Source organism: Pipistrellus hanaki, assembly GCF_964339955.1.
Source record: "Pipistrellus hanaki genome assembly, chromosome: 3".
Lineage (NCBI taxonomy): Eukaryota > Metazoa > Chordata > Mammalia > Chiroptera > Vespertilionidae > Pipistrellus > Pipistrellus hanaki.
The window spans coordinates 182,055,260-182,079,864 of record NC_140505.1 but is presented as its reverse complement, the minus strand read 5'-3'; the positions used below and the strand labels follow the sequence as shown (position 1 = coordinate 182,079,864).

The 24,605-nt window shown below is 59.0% G+C and overlaps 1 protein-coding gene across 2 annotated transcripts in view; it reads right to left on the bottom strand.

Moving 5' to 3' along the window:
• Window positions 1-13,560: 13,560 nt before the first annotated feature.
• Window positions 13,561-24,605, bottom strand: part of TOM1 (target of myb1 membrane trafficking protein) — a 36,444-nt gene continuing 25,399 nt past the window's right edge. The window contains exons 9-16 of one of the 2 annotated variants that reach the window (XM_084880174.1): window positions 23,467-23,500; window positions 23,042-23,135; window positions 22,249-22,369; window positions 18,694-18,769; window positions 16,563-16,616; window positions 15,458-15,517; window positions 14,514-14,553; window positions 13,561-14,426 (exon numbers count right to left, since the gene is read on the bottom strand). In XM_084880174.1, the coding sequence (XP_084736300.1) occupies window positions 14,272-14,426; window positions 14,514-14,553; window positions 15,458-15,517; window positions 16,563-16,616; window positions 18,694-18,769; window positions 22,249-22,369; window positions 23,042-23,135; window positions 23,467-23,500 (634 nt within the window). In that variant the 3' untranslated portion in view covers window positions 13,561-14,271. The remainder of the gene's footprint in view (window positions 14,427-14,513; window positions 14,554-15,457; window positions 15,518-16,562; window positions 16,617-18,693; window positions 18,770-22,248; window positions 22,370-23,041; window positions 23,136-23,466; window positions 23,501-24,605) is intronic. The other variant, XM_084880175.1, reaches the window with a different exon arrangement.

Below are 24,605 nucleotides of genomic sequence, written 5' to 3'. Positions count from 1 at the left end.
TAGCCGCCTTGCTATCGGGCTTCGGGCACCTGAAGGCTAGACTGCACACACACACACACACACACACACACACACACACACACACCACCCCCTAGGCTGCACGCAGCTCTCTCCCGGGCCTGTAAGCAGCCAGCTGGCCGGGTGGTGAGAGCAGAATTTATTTCCAAAGTGACCTGCTGCTCTCCCAGGCAGCTGTGTTATTGTAACAAACGCTCATTCATGATCCCGCTCTGTCTGCTTAGTGTGGCTCAGTAGTGACCGGCAGCCCGGACCTGTGGAGTGGCCGCCCTCACAGTGAGCAAGCTGGTTTCTCGGGGATGCGAAGGAGGCTTTGGCCCAGGGCTCCGCAGAAGTCTTAATGACATTTCTCTTAAGATCAGAAGTGGGGGGAGGGGTGCGGGGAGAAGAAAGAATGCAATGATAACAAATATAGAATAATGAAGCCAGCCTAGCTTTATCCATATTCATCTTTATGCTACTGCAGTCCTCAACTGTCATTTTATTTTATGTTATTTATTTTTAATATATTTTTATTTATATTTCGGCGAGGAGGAAGAGACAGAAACATAAACAATGAGCGTCACGGGATGGAGCCCGCAACCTGGGCACATGCCCTGACCAGGAATCAACTCATGACCTCCTTGTTTATAGGTCGATGCTCAACCACTGAGCCACACCAGCTGAGCAAATAAAAATATATTTGCTTTACCACTCATTCTCTCTGTCCAGTATACACACACACACACACACACACACATTATATATATATTTCTGGCTTATTACATATTTTTTTAAAGTGTTTTATGTCTTTTTTGATAATGGGTTTAACTAGAATTCCAAGAGCAGAATTCCTGGGTCAACTGTAGATATATGTTTAAGGTTTCTGGAGTGTTTTACTTGATTATTATAAAGTAACTTATTAATTTTTATAACTTTAAAAACGCCCTGCATTTTTATAGAAAATGTAACTTTTATCATGGGGCTGGGGGTGGGGCAAGTTTGAGTGACAGCAGGAGAAAGGACCACATCAGTGCTCTGATTGGCTGGGAGTGGAGGCCTGTGGGCTCCAGGGAGAGGCCCACTATGCCGCATCCAGGGAGGGAGGAGCCTTGTCACAGGTTGGGTGGCATGACTTTGACCTGAGCAGCTGGCTAGGCAGCTGGTGTGTGTGTCACGTGAGCTGGCAGTGAGGGTGGGGGGAGCAGGCCTGTTGGGGGAGCAGGCAGGTGGGGTTGAAGGTTGAGGGACAGCTCTCCCTCCTACCAGGAGCCCAGGTGGACTGTAAAGGCCTCTTTGGGCCCCTCCAGAGTTTGGGGTGAAGCCCAAGGTAGCCTTAGGTCTGTTATGGGCAGAAATGTGGTCCCCCAAATTCATATGTCAAGGCCCTAATCCCCAATACCTTAAAATGTGATTGTGTTTTAAAAAATATTTTTTATTATTTTCGGAGAGGAAGGAAGTGGGAGAGAGAGAGACATAAACATCAATGATGAGAGAGAATCATTAACTGGCTGCCTGCTGCACACGCCACATGCGGGATTGAACCGTGACCTCCTGGTTCACAGATCGAACCGTGACCTCCTGGTTCAGTGGTCAGCAAACTCATTAATCCACAGAGCCAAATAGCAACAGGACAACGATTGAAATTTCTTTTGAGAGCCACATTTTTTAAACGTAAACTTCTTCTAATGCCACTTCTTCCAAAAAGACTCGCCCGGGCCGTGGTATTTTGTGGAAGAGCCACACTCAAGGGGCCCAGGAGCTGCATGTGGCTCGCGAGCAGCAGTTTGCCGACCACAGTCCTGGTTCGCTGAGCCACACAGGCCGGGCAGACGTGGCTGTGTTTGGAGATCGGGTGAGGAAGAGGCGGGGAGGTTAACATGGGGCCCTGGGGGTGGACCCTGACCCTGAGCCCTGTGTCCTTCCAGGCAGAGGCGTGGCCCGCAGAGCCGGGCACAGGAAGGCCTGGAGGCCACGCGGAGCTGCCTGCCACCCCGGAGAGAGGCCCCGGAGGAGGACTTCCAACCCGCAGGCCTGTGAGGGAAGCTTCTGCTGTGTCAGCCTCCCAGGCTGTGGTGCGTGGTTATGGCACCACAGGGTCCCAGGCTCTAAAGCCGGAAGGGCTCTGAGTTAGCAGGCTCATCGGCCACCCCTTCCCGCCCGCTTCCCTCCTCCTCCCTTTTCACTTCGAAGGAATGTGGGGCTCACCAAAAAGCTGAAATGGCCAAAACCGGTTTGGCTCAGTGGATAGAGCGGCCTGTGGAACCAAAGGTCCCAGGTTCGATTCCGGTCAAAGGGATGTACCTTGGTTGTGAGCACATCCCCAGTGGGGGGTGTGCAGGAGGTGGCTGATGGGTGATTCTCTCTCATGGATGTTTCTATCTATCCCTCTCCCTTCTTCTCTGTAAAAAATCAATAAAATATATTAAAAAAAAAAAAAAAAAAGCTGAAATGGATAGAGCCATGAACCCCCCCTCTCCCCCTCCTACTCCCTTCCCCCCCCCCCCCCCCCCGGCCCTCAGGCCCCCCTGCTGGTAACGCGCTGTGCCTGTTTCTCTCGCTCTTTCCTCATCGCTTGTTTTTCTTCCCGACCCACGGGAGAGTACATTGCAGGCACGAGGACACCTCACCCATCAGAGCGAGGACACAGTCACATTGTCATGATGATGCCACAGAGAGGGACCGCTGATTCTGCAATGTCCCTGAGTATCAGCCCACAGGCAGTTTTCCCTGGTTCTCCAAAATGGTTCTTAAGGTCCCTCCCCCCCCCCCCACCCCAGTCAGTCCATGTTGTCTTGTCAGTGTCCTTCGTGACGTAGACTCCATAGACTCAAAGAATTGTGTTTTAAAAAATATATGTTATTGATTTTAGAGAAGAAGGAAGAGGGAGAGAGAGAGAAACATCCATGAAAGAGAATCATTGATTGGCTGCCTCCTGCACACTCCTTACTGGGAACCGAGCCTGCAACCCGGGCATGTGCCCTTCGCTGGAATCGAACCTGGGACCCCTCAGTCTGCAGGCTGACGCTCTACCCACTGAGCCAAACCAGCTAGGGCTCAAAGAATTGTTTTGAAGAGACAGGTTGGTTACGTTGAAAGTGTCCCATGTTCTGGATTTGTCTCACCCACTGGTGGGTGGCAGAGTCCAGAAGCATTTGAGTACCAGGTTTTTAGTTTGCCTTGATCAGGCCTGTGACTGATTGTGCAGGACAGGAAAAGTGCCTTTGTGTCAAATGGGAAATGGTCACGAGCAAGCGGAAACAGGATCTATTAATATACATGACACTGTTCTTCCTTCTATTAATTATATATATATATATATATATATATATATATATATATATATATATATATATATTCATATCAGAGAGGAAGGGAGAGGGAGGGAGGGTTTGCAACATCCTATATACACTGAGTGACCAGATTATTATAATCTCTGAACTCATAATAATCTGGACTCTCAGTGTCTATCCTATATAATAAAAGGCTAATATGCAAATTGTCCCCTCGACCAGGAGTTCGACCAGCAGGCAGGCCGGCCAACCGCCATGTTCCCTCCCTCTGGCCAGGCTAGCTGTACCTCACCCATACACAAATTTATGTACTGGGCCTCTAACACACACACACACACACACACACACACACACACACACTTTGGCCACTTAGTGTAATAAAAGCCAAATATGCTAAGAGTCTGGTTGTCCATTCAACCAATCAAAGCGTAATATGCTAATAACATGCTAAGGCCACTCAACTGCTCACTATGATGTACACTGATCACCAGGGGAGAGATGCTCTGACCCATAGGTTAGTTTGCTGCTGGGATCCAGCCGACTGGGACTGAGCTACATGGGCCGGATATGCCCTGGAGCCCTGCTGTGGTCACTCCTGGGCTGGCCAACCTCCTTTGTCCCTCCCTGGCCCTGATCATGCATCAGTGGGGTCCCTTGGCCTGGCCTGCACCCTCTCAAAATCCAGGACCCCTTGGGGGATGTCAGAGAGCTGGAATTAGTGCAGCAGGCCTCTAGTCAATGATGAGAGAGAATAATGAATCAGCTACCTGATTCGCTGCCTCTGCAAGCCCCATACTGGGGATCGAGCTTGCAACCATGTATAGGCCCTCATAGGTTCATAGATCGATACTCGACCTGCTGGTTCATAGGTCAATACTTGACCTCTGAGCCATGCCACTTGGGCTGTTTTTCCTTCTAAATCCTAGTGGTTGCGCTAACTGGTTTGGCTCAGTGGGCAGCCTGTGGATCCCAGGTTCAATTCCGGTCAAGGGCATGTACCTTGGTTGCAGACACATCCCCAGCAGGGGGTGTTCAGAAGGCAGCTGATCGATGTTTCTCTCTCATCAATGTTTCTAACTCTCTATCCTTCTCCCTTCCTCTCAGTAAAAAAATCAATAAAATATATTTAAAAAAATAATAAATCCTGTTGATTAAGCACATCCCTAGGACCTGGTTTTGAATCTAGTAGGAATAAGTCCTGTGGCCTGGCCAAGTCTCTACATGTCTCCGGGCCTCAGTTTTCTTACCTGTAAAATGGGGGTAATAATAGTACCTACTTCCGGGTCTTGTATGAAATGAAATCATCCATGGCTCATTCTAACTTCTCGGTAGAAAGTAATGATGACTGTGGGCATGTTTTTGTTCTTGTGGCCACGGATACAGATACAAGCTGTGGCCCTGCGCCCCGGCTCCTTCCCCGTTCCCGGGAGTGAGTGAGCAGACAGGACACGCATGCAGCTTGAACTTGAGCCCCTCACAGGAGGAAAGGCGAGACCTGGAGCCTGATGTCCCGGGATACTCCACCGGGCACAGGCCTCGGGGGCGCTGGGCTGCACCAGTCCCAGCGCCCGGCTCACCGTGGACCCGGGGGCTGGCGTCTGAGGAGGCGGCTGCTCCTCTGAGGCACCTGGATCCCCTTTGCGGGGCCATTCTCCTGTCTCCCTGGTAACGGGTTGTTCAGTCTGTTCACAATGCAGCGAAGGCGGGCCCAGTGCCAGGGCATGGGTGAGGACAGGTCTGAGGCGTGGGCTCTGAGCCGCTGTGCCGTTCCAGTCCTCGTTGCCAGGGCAGCCGCGGAGGGGCACCCAGAGGGATGAGTGACCTGGTCAGGAGGTCAGGAGTCACCGGTCTGAGCTGGGTCCTGAGAGGTGAGTCAGTGGCCTGGGGGCGGGTCAGCTCTAGAGGAAGCAGCAGGTACAGAGGCCCTGGGGTCAGGAGTGAAGGACAATCTCTGTGTCTGAGTGCTGGGCTCCTGGTGGGTCTGGCAGGGCCTGCCCTCCCCCTGCACAGCCTTGGGGGCCGGGCCAGCAAGCTCATCTTTATTTATTTTATTTTAAAAAATATTTTTATTGATGTTTTACAGAGAAGAAGGGAGAGGGATAGAGAGCTAGAAACATTGATGAGAGAGAAACATAAATCAGCTGCCTCTTGCACACCCCACACTGGGGATGTGCCCACAGCCAATGTACATGCCCTTGACTGGAATTGAACCTGGGACCTTTCAGTCTGTAGGCCGGTGCTCTGTCCACTGAGCCAAACCGGTTTCAGCAGCAAATCCATCTTTAACCTGAGAGCAAGCGAAGGGTTTGAGAGCCGTGTTGGGGTTTCGGGGTGCAGATCTGTGAGGCTCGGTCAGATTAGCCTTTTGACATTCATTCTGGCCTCCTGTGAGGAAGACACTGCCCGGGGGGAGGGCAGAACTGATGGTCAGTCCCCTCCCTGGTGTCCAGTGAGGGTCAGCGTCCTCAGAGGTCAGGGGCCCCGGGGCTGCTTCCCCGCTTCCTCTGCTGCTCCCGCCTCTTCCTGAGGGTCCGGCTGGGCCCCTGCTGACTCAGACTCGAAACCTCACCCCTTCCGGCTCCATTTCCGCAAACCGACCCTGCGGGGGAGCAGAGCCTGTGCAGGAGAGCTCGGGGTGACATTCGCTCCACAGAAGACACTTTCCCGTGGCGTCTTACAGTAGGTCTGTCCTTCCAACCCTCTCAGGGGGCACGGCTCCCTCCCTGCCTGCACCTGGCCACCTGCAGGGGGTGGCCACGTGCCCCGGACTCCTCTCTCTGGTTCCTTTTTAAAATATATTTTTATTGATTTCAGAGAGGAAGGGAGAGGGAGAGATAGAAACATCAATGATGAGAGAGAATCATTGGTTGGCTGCCTCCTGCTTGCCCTCCACTGGGGATGGAGCCCACAACCCGGACACATGCCCTGACCCAGAATCCAACGGGTTCCAACGGTCCATAGGCCACTGCTCAGCCCCCGAGCCACGCGGGCTGGCTCTCCCTGTGTCTCAGAGCTGCCCTCCCCTCTTCCAGGTGGCTCTGGAACCTCCGCCATCTTCCTCTTCCTGCAGAGGCAGGACTCTCTTCGCAAACCCGACTGGGACATGACATCGTAACATCCTTCATTTCCTCCCCCGACCGCCTGGGCCACACCGGACTCCCATCTCCCCCCCCCCCCCCCCCCCCCGGCCTTTGGGCCCCTCATTCTCATCATTTGGAAGCCTGACCCAGTCCAGCCTCAAAGTTCAGTCTCACAGCTGATTTGATTCCCTCCCCTCCCCTCCCCGCCCCTCCCCTCCCCTCCCCTCCCCTCCCCTCCCCTCCCCTCCCCTCCCCCCTTCAGGGATTTGCTGGAGGGACCTGGAGCGGGTGGGAGTGGCTGCTCCTTCACTGCCTCCCTCTGGCCTGGCTGGGAGGGGCCGGGGCGGGAGGGTGGGGGGAGGCAGAAAGACCTTCCCTGTCAGCGGTGCCCTGTGGTCCTGGCTGAGTGGTGGGCCGTGGTGTCCTCTGAGTGGCAGGTGTCTGTGGGCTCTGGACAGCGGTGATGGAGCAGGGATGCTGATTGGCATGTGTCCTCCGGGGCAGGATGGCGGATGGACCAGTGGTGAATGGATGGGAGGAAAGGGACAAGGAGGGATGGAGGAGGGGCCAGAAGGCACTGGCTGTTCTCAACCTCCGGGCCTCCAACCCCTCCTGGGAGGGGACCCTGCCTGTCCCTGCCAGCCTCCTGCCTGCAGGTGGCCAGGAAGCTCCTGGTGCCTTCTAGACACTAGACTTGGGGCCACACATCCATTTGCCTGTGCACACGTGCACACACGTGTGCACGCACACACACACATACACACACACAATGTGACTTTTCTGGCCCCACGCAGCCTCAAACACAGTCCCTGCCCCAGAGTAAAATGCATTTCATCCCTGCCCAACTGGTGTGGCTCAATGGTTGAGCATCGACCTATAAACCAGGAGGTCACAGTTCGATTCCCTGTCAGGGCACATGCCCAGGTTGTGGGCTTGATCCCCAGTGGGGGGCATGCAGGAGGCAGCCAATTAATGATTTTTTCATCATTAATGTTTCTGTCTCTCCCTCTCTAAAATCAATAATAAAAAATATATACATGCTTTAAATTTGTATTTATTGATTTAGAGAGGGGGGAGAGGAAAAGAGAGAGAGAAAGGGAGAGACTTGGATTTGTTGTTCCACTTATTTATTCACTCATTGACTGGTCCTTGTATGTGCCCTGACCAGGGATGGAACCCACAGCCTTGGTGCGTCAGGATGATGCTCTAACCACCTGAGCACCCGGCCAGGGCAATAAAAACACATTTAAAAAATGTATCTCCTGCCGAAACTGGTTCAGCTCAGTGGATAGAGCATCAGCCTGAGGACTGAAAGGTCCCGGGTTCGATTCCGGTCAAGGGCATTACCTTGGTTGCGGGCACATCCCCAGTAGGGGTGTACAGGAGGCAGCTGGTCAATGTTTCTCTCTCATCGATGTTTCTGACTTTCTATCCCTCTCCCTTCCTCTCTGTAAAAAAATCAATAAAATCTATTTAAAAAAATAAAAAATGCATCTCCTCCCAACCTCCATACGGACCTTTCCTCCAGAAAAGAGGACTTGGGCCTGTGCGCTTCCCAGCGGTGTGACCGGGAGCAGTCAGCCCTTCTTCCTGACCGCACTTCTCTCCCTAAAGCGGAGACTCCCTCTCATCCGCCTCAGGAGCAGCCAGGGTGCCGCCCCGAGTGCCCCCGAGGGCGGGCAGGGAGCACGGCTGCCCCTTCCCTCTTTCTCAGGGGCCACCTGCTTCCCGTTTCTGGGCCTGGGCTGCAGCGAGTGCAGGCTGTTCCCAGTGGGGTTTCACTTCCTTCCTGAGCCTGCCCAGCTCCCCGGGGCCCCAGCCCCTCCCTGTGCGGAGGCTACCGTAGGCCTGGTCACCCCACCTCCACACCCACCACCTACACTGCCCGGCGGCCTGACCTGTGTGGCAGGTGCTCCCACAGCTGCGGGTGCCGGAGTGGGCGGAGCCGGGCCTCGTGTCCTCCATCTGCTAGGAGGATTTAAAAAAATACATATTTCATTGATTTTTTACAGAGAGGAAAGGAGAGGGAGAGAGTTAGAAACATCGATGAGAATCATCGATCAGCTGCTTCTTGCACATCTCCTACTGGGGATGTGCCCGCAACACAGGTACATGCCCTTGATGGGAATCGAACCCGGGACCTTTCAGTCTGCAGGCTGATGCTCTATCCACTGAGCCAAACCGGTTTCGGCTAGTAGGAGGATTTCTCGCTTCTCATTTCTTTCCTCTCTGGAGGGAGGATTGTGGAACTGGGAGGCTGAGTGGGCAGAATGGCCGTGTGGTAAGAGGCCTAAGGATCACTTACTTCACTCCCCTAGGCAATAGGTGGGGAAACAGGCCCAGAGAGAGGGAAGGGCTTGCTTCAGATCAAGCAGCGAGTCAGTGGCTGGCTGTGTAGCCCAGGGTCCCTCACAACGGGGAGACCCCCCACTGCCCTCCCTGAGCTCTTGGGGTGGGGCTGCCTCTTCCCGGGCCTGGCCCACCAGAACAAGGAGCCCCAAGGCCCCTGCCCAGGGTGGTAGACAGCCCCTCACAGCCGTGGGCCTGTCTCCCTGTCTACCACCCCCCGTGGCCCTGCCCAGGTGACTGACCCTCTGGGGCCTGGGGCCCTGGTCACTGTGGGCTCCTCCTTCTGCCGGCCACGCCTGGAAGGGCAGCCCTCACAGGGAGTCAGCCCGGTGGTGGGGGAGAGGGCTGGCCTGGGAAGGGGCAGGGAGAGCCAGAGTCCCAGTCAGAGGCACGGGGAGAAGCCGGCCTGGGGGCTGCTGCCAGCACGGTCCTGCCAGCTCTGCCTTGGGTCTGCTCTAAAACACAGCGGGTGGGGCCGGAGGCCAGCCTGGGCCCAGGCTCCCGTACCTGTGGCCTTTCCTCCACTCTCCCCCCATCCGGCCTGCCCTTGGCCCCATGGCTGGTCCTTCTTGGCTCCTAAGACCAGGCTGGCCCGAAGATGGATCTGCAGGCCGCCTTCAGGAGAGGCGGTGGGGAGGGAGGGGGTCAGGGTGGTGCCGCCTGGGGTTGGGTCCAGAGCAGAGAGGTGAGCCTGGGAGATGCCCAGGGCGTGCAGGGGCGATCGGTCTGCCTGCCTGTTACGGACTGAGAGAGTCTCTCCCCCATCCCCCCGCATCCATCTGATGAAGTCCTAGCGCTCAGGACCTCGGACCCCTACTGTATGCAGACAGGGCTTTTGGAAAGGTGATTGAGGCTAAAGGTTATTAAGGTGAGCTGGTGTCCTAATCCAGACTGACTGGTGTCCTTGTAAGAGGAAACTTTGACACACTCGGAGAAGATGGGTGTTTACAAGCCACGAGGAAACCGCCTGCGGGCACCGTGACCTCTAGCCCCAAACTGAGCCGAACATTCCTACCTGTCTGCAGGATCAGCCTGTCTGTGTCACCCCCTTGTGGCCGCATGAGGTAACTGATGCCCTGAGCAAGAGCTTCTGATACAAAGGGTGGGCAGGGGTGGAGGGCAGGGGTAGTTTGCGGGGTAAAGACCTGAACTGCACACATGCTCGGATGGATTGTGGGACAATGGGACTCAGACATCACTTCAGGGACCTCCTCTTCCACTCCTGTCCGGAGCCGTCTGTCTGCGGGGTGGGGGTAGGAGGTTGCGCTGGGTGAGGGTCTGGGCAGGGTCTGGGTGCACCCAGGCGATGGATGAGGAGGGCATCGGCAGGCTGGGCGGGGCAGGGGAGGCTGGCTATGACAGGAGGGAGCAGCTGGTCAGGATAACGGGACCGGTTGTCCCTGCTGGAGAAGGAAGTCGCACACAGGGAAGGGCAGTGCTAGAGGAACCATGGTGTTGTACTGACGGAGTTAAGGACGGGAACTCTGATTCTCTGCACATGTAGGTAGAACAAGGAATACCATCCGAATGCTATGTACACCGAGAAGGCGTGTGTGTGTGTGTGTGTGTGTGTGTGTGTATGCACGCGGGCGCACACGCGCCATGGAGAAGGTGCCCACAGCTCAGGGGGCTCACAGGAGACAGGGCTGGGTGGTGCCCACCCAGAGCTCCATTTGCTGGCCCCCAGGCCATCTCTCGAACCCTCCCCAGAACCCTCAGGGCTGGGGATTCCCCTGAGTCTGCCGTGGAACAAGCATGTCAAACTTGTGGCCCAGGGGCTGCATGCGGTCCACAATGAATATTTTTGTGGCCCAGCCAATATAACAGATGTAAGAAACATTCTAATAAAAATTTCGTTACTTAATTTTTACAACATCCTGTTACACATATTAATAACGAACTACAGTGTTTGCTAATAACTGGTTATTATAATCGTGTTGCATTCATTTCCCTCATGTATCTTATGCATGGGCTCACCATTTCTCTCCACAAATATCAGCAGCAGATATTTTAGCAGCCAATTGCCACGTCATTAGCCTTGTACTGACTTGTTTGGTGTGCACAACAGGAAGTATTTCGCTTTTGGAGAACAAGAGAAATAGGTTTATTTGCATTATGTTTATTAATTTGTGCAGTTATTCAGTGTCTGGTAAGTTAATATGCAAGAAAAAAATATTTTTATAAAAATATTCTATATTTTGTGTTAACGATGACTCAATTATTTCAGCCCTTTGTATTCAGCATGTCTCTATGGAAATCTACATTTCTATGAAAATCCCTTTTTTTTACAGCTCATATAAACTTAAACTTTATTTGGTTCGTGTTTGCCTTTAAATTTGACATGCTTCCCCCTTGAGCTCCCAGCCCCACCAGAGGTGTGTGGGGTGTGGAGGCGGAGGGCAGTTTGTGTGGGTTTTGGGACAAAGACCCGTGCGGTGGCACCGAGGGCACAGAGGGGCAGTGCAGGAGACACCCACCCTGGTTGGCAGACACCCACCCTCCCTAGTGCACCTCTGCAGGCGGCTAGTGTGTAGCTCTGCTGCCACCTTGTGGTCACCGTGGAGCACTCATCTGAGCTCCTGCCACCTCAGAAAGGGCTTCCAAAAGCCTGACCCAGGATGCCTGGGGATCCTCTATGCTCCCGGGCCTCCCTTAGGGGCAGCAGCCCAGGCCCAGGAGAAGGGCAAAGGCTGGCGTGGAGTGGAGGCAGCGAGCACCCTAGAGAGCAAGCGTCCCTGGATCACCGGTGCCTGGATGGAGGGTACCATCCTTGAGGACGCGTGGAGAACATCTCAGCAGGCACTGTGACCTTGTCCTTCCGCTGACCCTCACAACCACCCCATGAGGGTGACTGCTGGAGCACAGTTTACCATGAGAAGCGGCCACGGCGGCTTTGCTGTTGTGACAATTGAGAGGTTGCATGCTGACACTGGGGGGCTGACATTGGGGGGCAGTGCCTCAGGGAAGCCAGGAGGGCACAGGCAGTTCTGGTGAGCACCTTCCCGCAGGCCCCAGGGGCTGCCTCCAACACACCCCTTTTCCCGCCCTCCCTCCAGCTGGGCTCCCCTCAGCCTCCCCTGGACATGGCTGCCTTCTGAGGCAGCTGTGCCCAGTGGGAGCTGCCGGTGCCTCATTAATCCTGTTCGGTGGGCACAGGCCAAGCCCCCGCCAGCAGCCGGCCCACTTTTGTGGGGGCCAGGGACTTCCCGTGCCGAGTGATTGGTCCAAACCGCCTGCGTCAGGAAACCAGCCTGGCCAGCTGCCTCTCTCTGGAGGGGCATTAGGGAGGGCATGCCCAGTGCTCCCTCTCCAGGGGAAGTGGGTGGTTTCCCTGATCCCCTTCCTGCCTGGCTCTGCGCTGGCCCCTCCCTCACCTCCAGCTCCCATCACTCTGCCTCAGTTTCCCCTCCCTTCATTTCAGAGCAGGTGGCACTTTCTGAATTTACGTCGGTCGTTATTGCCCCCTTCCCGCCCATATGGCCCAACAGGGCTGGCAGGCGGCCACATTCACCCATATCCTCAGCACCGAGGCCAGGGCCCTGTGTGCAGGCGGCACTCGGCAGACACCATCCATAGGAAAGAACAACTTGGGCCATGAACAGGGCCACCAGCGCTTGAAGTCACGTGCTGGCAGAGCGTGCGGAAAGGACTGGGTCCCACTCTCCCATTACTCAGATGTGACTAGCCAGTCCTTGCTTCCCCAAGCCTCAGTTTCCCCCCTGGAAGGCAGTGGTCAAAGCTGTTGGCTCCCCAGGGCTGTTGTGAGATGTGAAAAGGCCCAGCCAGGTACTGCACACAGCAGCTCAGCTGGGCGTGGTGGGGAGGGAGGGGGACTCTGAGAGCTGGGGGCTGCAGGGACAGGGGAGGGAGCTCATGGAGCCCCTGTCCTGTGAGACGGCCCTATCTCCAGGGCTCCCAGGCCAGGCCCTGCAAGTAGGAGCTGACAAGGCTGCTGGCCACACTGCATGTGTGCGAGTGTGTGCACGCCCCCACTCACTGCGAGAGCGCGTATCTGACCCCACGTGCTGCCGCCCCGTGCAGCCAGGCAGGCTCAGCGAGATCCTCAGTGAGGGTCACAGAGCCCTGGTGCACCAGGGCCTTCCTCCGCCGTGTGGACTGAGCAGACTCCAGCTGCGGCTTCAGACTCCGTGGGCCAGTGTGGAGTGGAGGCTGCCAGCCAGCGGCGGCCCAGGAAGGGCCTCTGGGTGTGACCTGCTGTCACACCGGCTGCAGAGGCAGCAAGGCCAGCAAGATACAGCCAGTGGACACTCAGATCAGGGCCAAAGCCCCAGCACCTGGCCACCTCTGCACGATCTAAGCAGGTAGGACAGGGTGCTGGTGTCCACGTGGGGGCACGAGGCGCAGAGGGGCCCAGTGACAGCATGGTGCGTGACAGAGTCGAGCCTCAGCGTCTGTGACGGTGGTAACTGCTCTGCCCAGGGCCGCTGTGACGGTCCCTGAGCCCGCGGATAGCCTAGTCCAGTGCCTGCCAGGATGGCGATCCCTCCCAGCAGGAGCACCCGCCCCACACTGTGCTCCTGCTGCGACTGCCCAGCGCTGCTGCTGCTGCTGCTGCTGGGCGGGAGCTGGTGGGGGCGGGGATGCGAAGGGGGAGCAGTGTGAAGGCGCCCTGAGCATGTAGAGCATGTAGGAAGGTCACTCAGAGGGACAGCAATGGGCCTCCCTCCCAGCAAATCAAGGCGTGCTGAGCCTGTGAGGCGTGAGGGGCTGCTGGCTGCCAGTCCTGTGCCCCGCCTGGCCATCTGCGGATCCCGCCCTGGATGGCCCCAGCCGAGTGCCAAGTTGTCCCCTCACTGAGAGACCAAGAAGTCACTTCCCACTTGGCGACTGAACGGTCATAGCTGGTTTTCTACCTTTAATTGGGGACGTAAAGGTACCTCTCCCAGTACAAGAGGATCAAAAATCAGGTGGGGGCCCAGCCCTGGGGGCAGGAAGAGGAAGGGGAAGGGGAAGGGGAAGGGGGAGAAGGGGAAAGGCAGTGGAGGAGACGGTGGGGCTGCAGGAGCGCCAGGCATAGCCCGAACCCTCCCCTGCAGCCGGGGCCGGGTGCTCTGCCCCAAATGCAGCTTCGTACCGGGACGGCGGGCAGCTGGGCCACACGCCCGCCCGCAACAGCGGGCCAGAGCCTCGGCTCCACGCTCAGGGCCAGGGAAGGGACCAGAGGCTGCAACAGAAGCTTCTGTTCCCAGCTCCGGCCAGGCCTCGGCTGGCAGTGTGGGCTCCGGAGGGCTCCTCTGGGGTGGGTCACCCAGGCAGGAGTCACCGGGGCAACAAGCAGCCAGCCGGCTGTGCAGGCCTCCGGGTCTCAGCAAAGTCAGAGTGGTCGGCTGGGGGTCGGGGGAGGCAGAGTGGCCAGGATCCCTATGAGGAACTGACCTGCTCGCCCAGTCCACCTGCTGCCTTCCCACTCCCCAAAGCTGGCCCCGCCTCGAGGAGGGCAGTGGTAACACGCCACCCCAAGCAGCCTTGACACCGAGGGAGGGAGAGGCCGGCCCGGGGCGGGAGCCGGCGGGCACGAGGTGCCAGCCTGCTCATAAGGCGAACAGCATGTCGTCATCTTTCTCCCGGGTCTGCTTCCGAGGGGCGGCGCCGGGGCGGGGCGCTGGGGGTCCCTCAGCGGAGGGGCTGGAGAGGCTGGGCAGCCGGTCGGCCACTTTGGCCCGTTCTTCCAGGAACTTGTCGAATTCTAGAGAAACAGAGAGAGGCTGGAGTGACCGGAGGCCTGGCGTGGGGCGGGGGGAGGGGGGGGAGGGCGGGCAGGGCCAGGGCCTACCTTCGCTGGTGACGCCCTTGGACTCCTCCGTATCGTTCCCCTGAGAAAGCAGGAGCAGAGGTCAGCGGGGCAGGTGTGGGCCTGGGCGGGGCAGGTGCGGGCTGCGGGGCTGGGCAGGTGCGGGCCGCGGGCAGTGCTCTGGCTGCTGAACCAGTGACCCAGGCACGGGCTGTGGGCTGAGGACCCGCCTGCTCCTCAGCTGCTGGCCGAGGGGTCGCCTGGCCTCTGAGCCTGGGTGTTCTGCTCGGTGAAACCCCAGGGTGGGGGAAGCTAAGAGAACCCTGCAGGCTGGGGACCAGGCACAGGGAGCGGTGGCAGCGGGTCCTCAATGAATGCTACTCCCTTTCCTTCCGGAGTGCAGAGCGCTGGAGGGACTGAGCCCTACGGAGGGAGACTGACACCCAGAGGCCGAGGCCAGGCGCTCCGTCAGGGGCTGGGCCTGGGAGCCTCTGCAGACAGACAGATGGACCCTTCCTGACCTTGGGCAGAGACATGGTCTGGGCGGCTTGCAGAGGCGGCCTCTGGGCCTGTAAGTGCCAGGCACTTGGCTCCTGGCCCCTTGGAGGCGATGCTGGGGAAGAACCTCATTGGGAGACTGCATGGCCCCCCACACACACACCTCCTGCAGGACCCGGCACCCCTCTCAGCTGCTATCAGTCTCCTCATCTGCGAAATGGGCTGTATGCAGAGCTCAGCACTGCCCTGGCTCCCTGACTGCCCTCAGCCGGCACCCACGGGGACCTTACCAGGTCAGTGTGCTGGGGGAGGGGTGCAGTGCCAGACCCTGCTCTAAAGGGGGGACACTGCCAGCTGCTGAGGGTCCCTCAGTAATGCTCCCCGTCATCCCCAGGACAGCCTCTTCCTCATGAGAAATCTGGGAGCCCCGTCAGGTGGGTGAGGAGCGGCCGGAGCCTTTGCCTCTGGGCCGGGTGGCCCTGACTCACCACGTCAGTGGACAGCCACTTCTCGATGTCCTCCATGAGGCAGGCCTGGGTGACGGGGATCTGGAAGGGAGAGGACAGTGAGCAGTCACCCTCCCTGAGCCTTCTCACTTAGGCTCCTGACAGCCGGGCCAGGCCAGGAGGAAATACACCTCCAGCTCCCACCCCGAGGGTGTGGGCGAGGCTCCAGGCGGCAGGGGGTGGGCTTCTGCAAGGCCCAGGGCTGGGCACAGGCTGGGGGGGGGGGGGGCAGCTGGCGAAGGCAGGGAACCCAGGGAGGGCTCAGCTATCGTGTGGGGTGGAGGCACGATTTGGGGAAGGGGCTGCCAGCTCATCTCCCTGTACATTCACAGACCAAGTTCCTGGTGGAGGGCCGATGTGGAGGGAGGGAGGTGCCAAGATGACCTGAAAAGGCCCGGCTGGGGGTTCAGAGGGGCTGGGGCTGCACGGGGACTTGTCACTCCGGGTCACAAAGCTCTGTGTAGACAGGGGCTGGGGGCGGGCCTCCTTCTTGGAGGCTTCTCCAGCGGAAGGATCCGACTGGAGCTCCGGCAGACTCGGGACCAGAGCCTGGATGTGGCTCGGCCCGGGGAACGGTGGCTCTGGGCGGGCTACCTCACTGCTCACCCTCAGGGTAACACAGTGCCCACCGCCCAGCAGTGCCCACCACCCAGCGCTGTGAGACTGAGGGAGACAGTGGGTGGAGGAGCCCAGCCCCGTGCCCGGCAGAGCGGACGCTCAGGATGCTGGCCACCAGGTAGCGCCTGGGGAAGAGGGAGAGTCTCTCTCCAGCCAAGCGGGTCCCGCCCCAGCTCTCCTCCAGCCTGAGGCCCCGTGGGGAGCAGGAAGCCCGAGCAGAGGCGGGAGGGCCTTCCCAGCAGCACCAGCACCAGCAGCGCCCTCTCCCAGTAGCCCTCAGGTGGCGGAGGGGATGCCTGGGTGGCCAGAAGTGGCCCCAAGAGGCTGAGAAAGCAGGAGTGGAGAGAGCAGGGCCACCCTGAGTGCTGGGCCGGCAGGCCCTCTCTCCGCTGGGTCTAAGGCTCCTGCTCCTCTGGCAGCAGCACCGGCGGGAGCCCTGAGGGACAGCCCCAACTCTGGGGGGCCTCACCATGCCTTGTCTCACCATCCAGTCCCCCAGGCTCTTCTCACTGCCGCCTCCCATCTGGTGAGAAAGGGTCACGCTGAGGGAGGCGGTGACAGGGCAGGGCCAGGCGGCTGGCGGCCTGGGCCAACAGGATGCTCCCTGGGACGCAGCACAGGCAGCCACCAGGCCGCTGGCTCTGATTCTGACGGCCTCTCAAGCTCACAAACACTGGTTCCGGCCACCTCAGGGTTACTGGTGGCAACAGGAGGCTCCCTGGGCCCAGAGCAGACTGGTGGGCGAGGGAGACAGGAGTCCTGCAGCCCATCCTGGACAGACCCCACGGGGCCTGGCACACACACCGTCTCCCAGGACGGTGAACCGTGGCCAGCCTGCTGCCTCCGAGCGGGCACTGACTCCACGCTGGATGTGGCTGCCTGGAACAGGTCTGACGGCCCATGGCGAGCCGACCACAGCCAGACGGAGCACCGGGAGGAAAGCCCTGCCCTCGTCTGGTGAAGTGACCCAAACCTCTGGCTACCAGGATGCACTAGCCTCACTGGTCGCTTTCGGCCTCTCCTCCGGGGTAGCTGCCAGGCGGTGAGGAGGGGAGGCCTGGGCGTGCCGAGCTGCTGTGTGCCCCGGGCAGTGGTGTCAGCCCCTGCCCACGAGGCCAGGTGGCCCGAGAGGAGGTGCTTTTGGCCGGACTCATCCAGATTCTCGGAGCCAGAATGCCGGCCCTCGGACAAGGCAGGTGGAGGAGCGCGGCAGGCCCCCTGGGTTTGGTACCAGCATTGGCTTGGGAGTCAGACGGACCAGAAGGGGTGGACCACAGAGACCAAATCCCTCTCGGTGTGCCAGGGCCCCGCGCAGGGCGTCAGAGTGCTCTCACCGGGCTCCCTCTGGGATGGTTTCCGCTTTGTGGAAAGGGAGAGCGCCCCGGGAGGGTCTGTGGTGACCTGGTGACGGGGTGTAGAGAGCTTGGTGCAGGGCCTGGCGCAGAGCGTAGGCTGAACACACCACCGCCTACACAGAGCTATGGCGGAGCTCTGGGGGGCGGAAGGCACACAGAAGCCCGGTCCCGCTGGCCTGCTCCAGTGCCCCCGGTCTTGCCTGTTCTGACCCGGAAAGGATTCCTGAGAGGCTGGGGGTCTCTGGGGTCAGCCAGGCTCCCTGTCCACAACACCCCGGTGGGCTGAGGGCTTGCACAGCCTCCTCATTGCTCTCCTCCTTCCATGCAGGCCCTTCTATACCGGAAGCCGGATGAGTGTTCCCTCTGCTCACACCTGTCCTCTGCTTCCTCCTCACACAGAATGAAGCCCCCCACCTTTCCAGCTGCCCGGAGCCCTGCAGTCCCAGCTGCCGCTCAGGCTCTGCCTCCCTCCAGCCAGTCCCACCCCGGCACGGCCTCAAGCCCCCAACCCTCTCCTCTGCCGGCCACGCCTCTGCTCCTGCCATCTCCAACCACTTCCTCAGGAGCAACTCTGTCCACTCCTGGGACACAAGTCTCACTGTCCAGACAGCACCCAGACACACGTCACAGGGATGAGAAGTGTGCTTGGAGTTCTGGCCAAGGGACGGGGTCGCCCACAGAGCTGCTCGGTGCTGGCCCCTGGCGGCCACTCAGTGCACAGCAGGCAGGTAAATGGCAGTAGGAGGAAGTCCAGGATGGCTGGGGTGGTAGGGTGGGAAGGCAGGCAGGGAGCTGGGAGGAATGCCAGGCGGATGGTGGGAGGGGCGGGGCTGCCGCTGCAGCTCCAGCTCTCTGTTCTGGCCCCCTCTGTCCACACTCCACAGAACAGGTCTCTAGAGAGGCTGAGGCATAGGACTGACAGCTCAGTCTGAGCCAAGCTCTTCAATACACGCTCACGCATCCTATTGTCAGCCCTGTGGGCACAGCTGTGAGCTCCGGTGCAGAAGAAGGCGGAGGCCAGGAAGGTGGTCACCGGCCTGAGGACACAGCTGGGGGGCCGGGGTGGGAGGGGGCAGGTCTGAGTCTCTGCTCTAACTCTTCTCCCGTGTGAACTGGGGACTGAGCGTCCTCAGCTGTGACATGGGAACACTCACACTAGCTACAAAGGGCCAAGGGGAGAACCAAACGGGGAGGGGGGGGCACGCCCTGGGAAAGCACCCCGGCCTTCCCCGGGCCTCTGCTCACCGCGCCGGTGCTCTGCTGCCGTGCGTCCAGGGCTCCAGCCAGGCCGTCCGTCGCTTGGGGGTCTTCATATTTTACCCTGAAACAGAGGCCACCATGGCCGTTAGCGCTGCCCTTGCTGTAGGGTGTGCCAGCGGATGTGATGATGGAGGGGAATGGGCGGGGAAGAGCTGGAGGAGGGAGGGGGTGCTGCTGGCCCAAGACAGAACCGGATCGCCAATGGCCAACATCAGATTTGGCCGAACTCCAGAGAGGAGAACTAGGGCTTCCAGACACTTTGAGCAGCTCCCACTGGATAATTTACAAACGGTGGATCTGGGCAAGGCTGTGTTTGAATGGGGAATTAAGCTTGCGGGTGGGCGACTGGATGAGGCGCCCTCTGGCGCTGGCTTACTGCACAACATCCCCAGTCTGACAGAAGGTGGAGGATAATTCTAACCATCCTCTGGGGGTGCCAGCCAGCTGGGCACTGGTTGTGGGATGGGGGGGGGGGTGGTGTGAGAAGCTGGGGAGGGACGGGGTGAACACCACAGCTCCCAGGCAGAGGGCAGGGAAGGGGGTGTCTGGTGGGTTTGAGGTGAAGTTTCAGGGGGAGCAAAAGGATAAAGCAGGAGTGAGAGGAGGACCTGGGCTAACGAGGGGGCCTGGTGTCTCCCCTGACTGCTGCAGAGGGATGGGCATTGGGGGAGGCAGTCCTGACGCTTGAGAGAACCGTTATGCTCGCTCTGAACCACAGCAGAGAGGAAGTGAGACCTCAGCACTGAGCCCCAGAACCCCCGTTGCAAAGGGACACCCCTGCACAGGGACACCCTCTAGTGAGGCCGGGCTGCACAGCTGCAGGCTTTGGAAACTGGAGTTGTTACACTGAATGCCTGCCATGCCCATTCACCCTCCTGGGAATGGGGCAGGCTGGTACTTAAAGGGGCCTCTTGAATAAGCCCCCCAAATTCTCACACAGCCACTTTGGAGAGCCCCGAGGTCCACTCCCCCATAAGATGTGCAGTCAGCCAGGGGAGCCGGCCACACCCGGCTGCAGGACTCGCATTCCTGGCCAGTGGGCTGGGGCCAGACCATCTGCAGGGTCTCCCTGGGGCCAACCCGAGGGGGGGTGGCGGGCAGTGTGCTCTCGTCCTTCCGGTGACAGCTGAGTGCCCCTGGCTAAATCTGGGCAGTGAGCGCAGCGAGGAGGAAGCGATGCCAGAGATTCAGAGATTGTGCAAAGCCCTGGTCCAGGGAGGCCGCTCCCTCAGGTGCAGTCACGCTGCCATCCCTGTGCCCGGGCACAAGTGCTGGAGGACAAGGCAGAACAGGGCACGTCTGGCCCTGGAACAGACAGAAACTGATGCTTCCCTTCCCTCCAAGAACTGCATGTTCTCTCCTAATTACCTAATTACCCCCCATCTCCCTCTTCCTCTCAGCACACACCTGTACGGCCCTGAAGGCGAGGCTCGGCCATCGCTAGGAGCCGTGCCTGCAGCAGCGGAGGGCCCAGCACACCCGCTAAGGACAGTGTCACAGCCCAGACAGGGCTGCAGACCTGGCCAGGTGTCTGTGGTCCATGCCCAACACAGGAGGGAGGGCTGCTCCTCACATGGTCCCGTAAGGCTGCTGGCCACGAGACCACTGAGGGTGACACAGTAGCACGGGGAGGAAGCGGACTGTGTCCCAGAACAACGATGTGGGAGAAGCTGAGGAAGGGCCTCCCTGCTTCGGCAAAGCCTGGCCGAGGCACCCCTGCCCTGGCCGGCCCAGATGCCCCCTTGCTCTCCTTGGTGCCCCGAGTGGAAGGGCTGGTCAGGTGGAGAGGCCGGGACTGTGCCAGCTGTGTCAGGGCTGGAGCAGAAACAGAGAGGCTGCCAAAGAGCTGGCTTCCTGGTGAGTGGAGGCAGAGCTGGCACCAGATACCAGGTAGACAGGCCTGGGAGGGTCTGAGAGTCCCAGGGAAGGAGTCAGGTGACCAGGGCTAACGAGGCAGCTGGAGCAGAAGGAAGGAGCCAGGCAGGAGGACAAAGGGCTGGGGAACTCGGAGCTGGGGCACATTCCTCCCCTGCAGGGCACTGGCACTTTCTGCTGGGCGGAAGCCAATCCCGGGGCCTGTAGGATGCCATTTCAGACCACCTGCCCTACCCCCTGCTCTCTCCTACCTCTGACCTTTGCACATGCAGTTCCATGGCCTGAAACGGCCATCTTGACCCTCGCCCCCGACCTGCTGTCTGAGTCGCAGTGCCTGGTACACCCCTCCAGCACTCAGCACTGCGAGATTGCAGGCCCTGGAGAGAATGTTCCAGAGTGCTTTCCTTTCTCTCCTAGGGCGTTGTTCCAGTAGCAGCAAACTTCAGCCAGGCTGGAGATGGGCTCTCTGGTGTGGCCAGAGTGCCACCTGCTGGGGCCTCGTAGGCGGGTCATCTCCTGGCTGTTAGGTCCCTCAGACTCATTAGCTTCCACCTGCACAGCAGCCTCACGTGCCCTAACTCCATGGCAACCATGAGCCACTGGTCCCAGAGCCCTAGGTTTGAGACTATGGACGCTGCCTGAATAAGGATGTGGCTCATGGCCCATCAGCCCTCCCTTTCCCAGAGATGGGTATGGCCAGTGGGCAGGCAACCCATGGGCCCTGGTGGGCTACACCTGGATACGCCAGGATGGAGAGGGCAGTTCTGGGTCCTTCAGAGGCCCATTGACCGTTTCCAAAGACACCAAAATGACCACTAGGAGCTGGTCCACTGGGACAGGTCCTTAATCCAGAGCTGTCCTTGGCTGTCTGTCTGGCCAGCCCAACCCAGACTCAGGGTCATGAGCAAGGGGCCGAGGATGGGGACGAGCCTCAGCACACCGCTTCTGACACGCCTACATGGAGCCCATCACGGGAAGCTGAGGCAAGTGCTGGTCACATGCCCTGACCGCTGAGGGCATTTCCCTGGAAGTGGGCGGCCCTATGGAAGGACAGCCCCCAGCTCGGTGCAGAGTGGGCAGACCTGAGTGAGGCGGTCGGGACTGGAACGGTGGAAATGACTGGACAAGCCCGAGGACTTACCAGGAGCCTCCCTGCTGGCCCGGGGCTTGGTGCACTGTGCACAGAGCGGGGGGAACATGAGTCTCAGACGCTGTCCGCACACCACAGACCAGGCTCCCACCGAGGAAGCCTCAGTTTCCTCATCCGATCAGATCTTATGAGATTCTGGCTCCTAGCTGGTCAACCTACAGGCCAGCCTTCCCCATCCAGCTCTGCCTGCCGCCTGGGTCTGCTGCCTGGCCACGGGTTCTGTGGGCCACGTGGGGCTGACTTAGGGGAAGGAACTCTGCCTCCCTATGGGGGACTGTAGGGGGATGTGTGCTTTTCCATGGGGTGTACCCACCAAGTGGATCCAGGGACCCGGAGAGAGTCTCCTCTGATGGGGATTGACCCAAACTGCAGGAGGGCCGGCCACTCACTCTTTTTTTCCCCAATATGGAACACTTCATGGATTTGCGTGTCATCCTTGTGCAGGGGCCATGCTAATTTCCTCTGTATCATTCCAATTGTAATATATGTGCTGCCGAAGCAAGCACACCACTCACTCTTTCCGTTGGTCAGCCAGGGAGCTGCCCCGTGTTAGGGCAAACATGTCAAACTCGTCCTCCAGGCGGCCGGAGTTTTCCAGAGACTGCAGGCCAGCCCTCACGCTGCTGGAGCCCAGGTCTGCGGGGAGAGAGGCACATAAGACTCCGCCTGCTGCTCTCGCACGTGCCATGGCCAACCTGCTGCTCCCTGCCGGGCCCAGGGCTGGTTCTGGGTGGGCAGCGCAGAGGGGGTGCACACAGGGCAGGATCCATGAGCAGGCGGCCACCTGCTGTCTGCGGGACCACGGGCATAGCTACCTCCTCACTCAGAGTGATTTCCTGGGCTTGGCACGAAGCAGGCAGTCAGTAACAGTAAGACCAATTACCGTGATATGTCAACGATTTGATGGCCAATGTGTGCCAGGAACCCACTCCGTCCTGGCACTGCTCTGAGCCTGGCCCATACCCGAGTTCATTCAGTCCTCATGATCACCTGTGAGGAAGGGCCCATTCCTGCCCATCCCAGAGGAGGAAAGAGGGCACAGGATGTTCCAGCGACTTGCCCACGCTCACCCAGGAGATTCAGACCACGGAGACTTCAGTGTCAAGGGCACCCCAGAACAATGGGACTTCTGAGACCTGGGAGGGCTCAGCCATTGTGGGCTGTGAGGGAGAGTCCCACATCTTGTCCCAGATGCTCAGCCTGGGACCCCGGTGTGGGGGGCCTGGGCTAACACTCTGCTGTTGGGGCACCAGCTCCAACTGTAACACAGGATGGCACCCCCAGAACTGCAGGGCTGCCCGCACTTACTCATTCCTGCCAGCTGGGATGAGAGGCCGCCAGTGGCTGCTGGGTCAGCGCCCATGTCGATGAGGTCTGCTGCCGCCTCGGCCTCACTGGGGGCCTAGGGGGAAGGGAGACCCACCGTCAGGCCCCTGCCAGTGGCCTCACTCCCCTGGACCAGAAGTTCTGGCCCGAGGATCTGTCTCCCGAGTTTTGCAGTTGTGGCTTCTCCCCTTGGCCTCTAGCTCTGCTGCTCCCTCTGGAGGGTGGGCAGACCCTTGGGCACTAGCTGGTGGCAGAGCTTAAAGAGAGTGATATAAGAAGCTAGAAGGGGACTTTTCTAGGAGCCTAGATAAGAAGGCACATCCTGCCCGGGTTGTGGGGTGGGGGTGAGCACCGCCCTCCTTCTCCCTGTTAACCAGGGACGATCTGGTGAGAGCAAAGCCGATTACCTTGGCCGTCTGGCCGGTCCGGTACCGCTCGAACCTACGAGACAGAAAGAGCGAGTCAGAGAGACAGGTTGAGAGGCACCTCTGCACAGCCAGGCAGAGCCCTTCATGTGCCATGGACACCCCCCCCCCCCCCCCCCCCCCCGCAACCCCTGTTCTCCTCTAGTCTGTTCCTCAGGCTCAGCATCAGCGCAGTGGTGAGTCTATTTGTCTGGGTAGACCCAGTGATGCTCGGCGTCCCCAGGGCACTGTTAACTGTGCCTCTTTCATGTGCAGAGACCCAATTTGGATTATCAACGACCTGGCCACTCGGGTCATGATCAGCGTCAGACAAACGAACAGGAATGGGCTAGAGGAGAACATGGGATGCACGTGGCACATGGCAGAGGAGGACTTCTGTGGGAGCTGCTCAGTAATCTACCTGTGTATGTGTGAGTGCCAGGGCCTGGGTGGTGTGTGAAAGACACACATTCCTGCACTGCCCCAAGCCACTGGCCACCCTCAGATAGGCCTGGCAGTGGGCGAAGGGGGCTAAGAAGACCTGGGTCTGGGGTCTGTTCGAGTCCTGGCCCTGGCCCTTGTTAACAGTGTGACCATGGGTTATTATATCACTTCTGACCTTGCTTCCTTGTCCGTTAAAAAGGGGGTGAGAGAGGAACCTGCCTCCCAGATGTGAGCATCAAGCAGACACAGTATGAGTGGTTGTGAATGGAAAGTACCATCATGCAAATGCCAGGCCTGCTCTTTCCCCATTTCCCGCGATCCTGGTGGGATGGCCGTCCAGGGCCCTCCTGTCCCCCAACCAGTGGGCACAGTAAAGCTGAGCCAGTTTCTCTCAGGGACCTGTCCCTGAACAGAATGACACAAGTAGAGGAAGCATCTGGACCCATTTACTGATGGTGACACCTGGGGGACATGGTCTAGGACAGCGGTCACCAGCTGGTAGTCCACGGATCACTGGTGGTCTGTGAGGTCTGGAAGGTTGGCGACCTCTGGTCTAGGAGGTTCTGCCCAGAGACCCCTGAGCCGCCCTAGGATCTGTCTGTCCCTCCTGCTCTGTTGGGAGGCCTCGCTGTTCACGCTCCTTTGGGCTCTAAAAGCTATGCATTTAATAGAGGCTCTTCATCCAATCAACTCATATT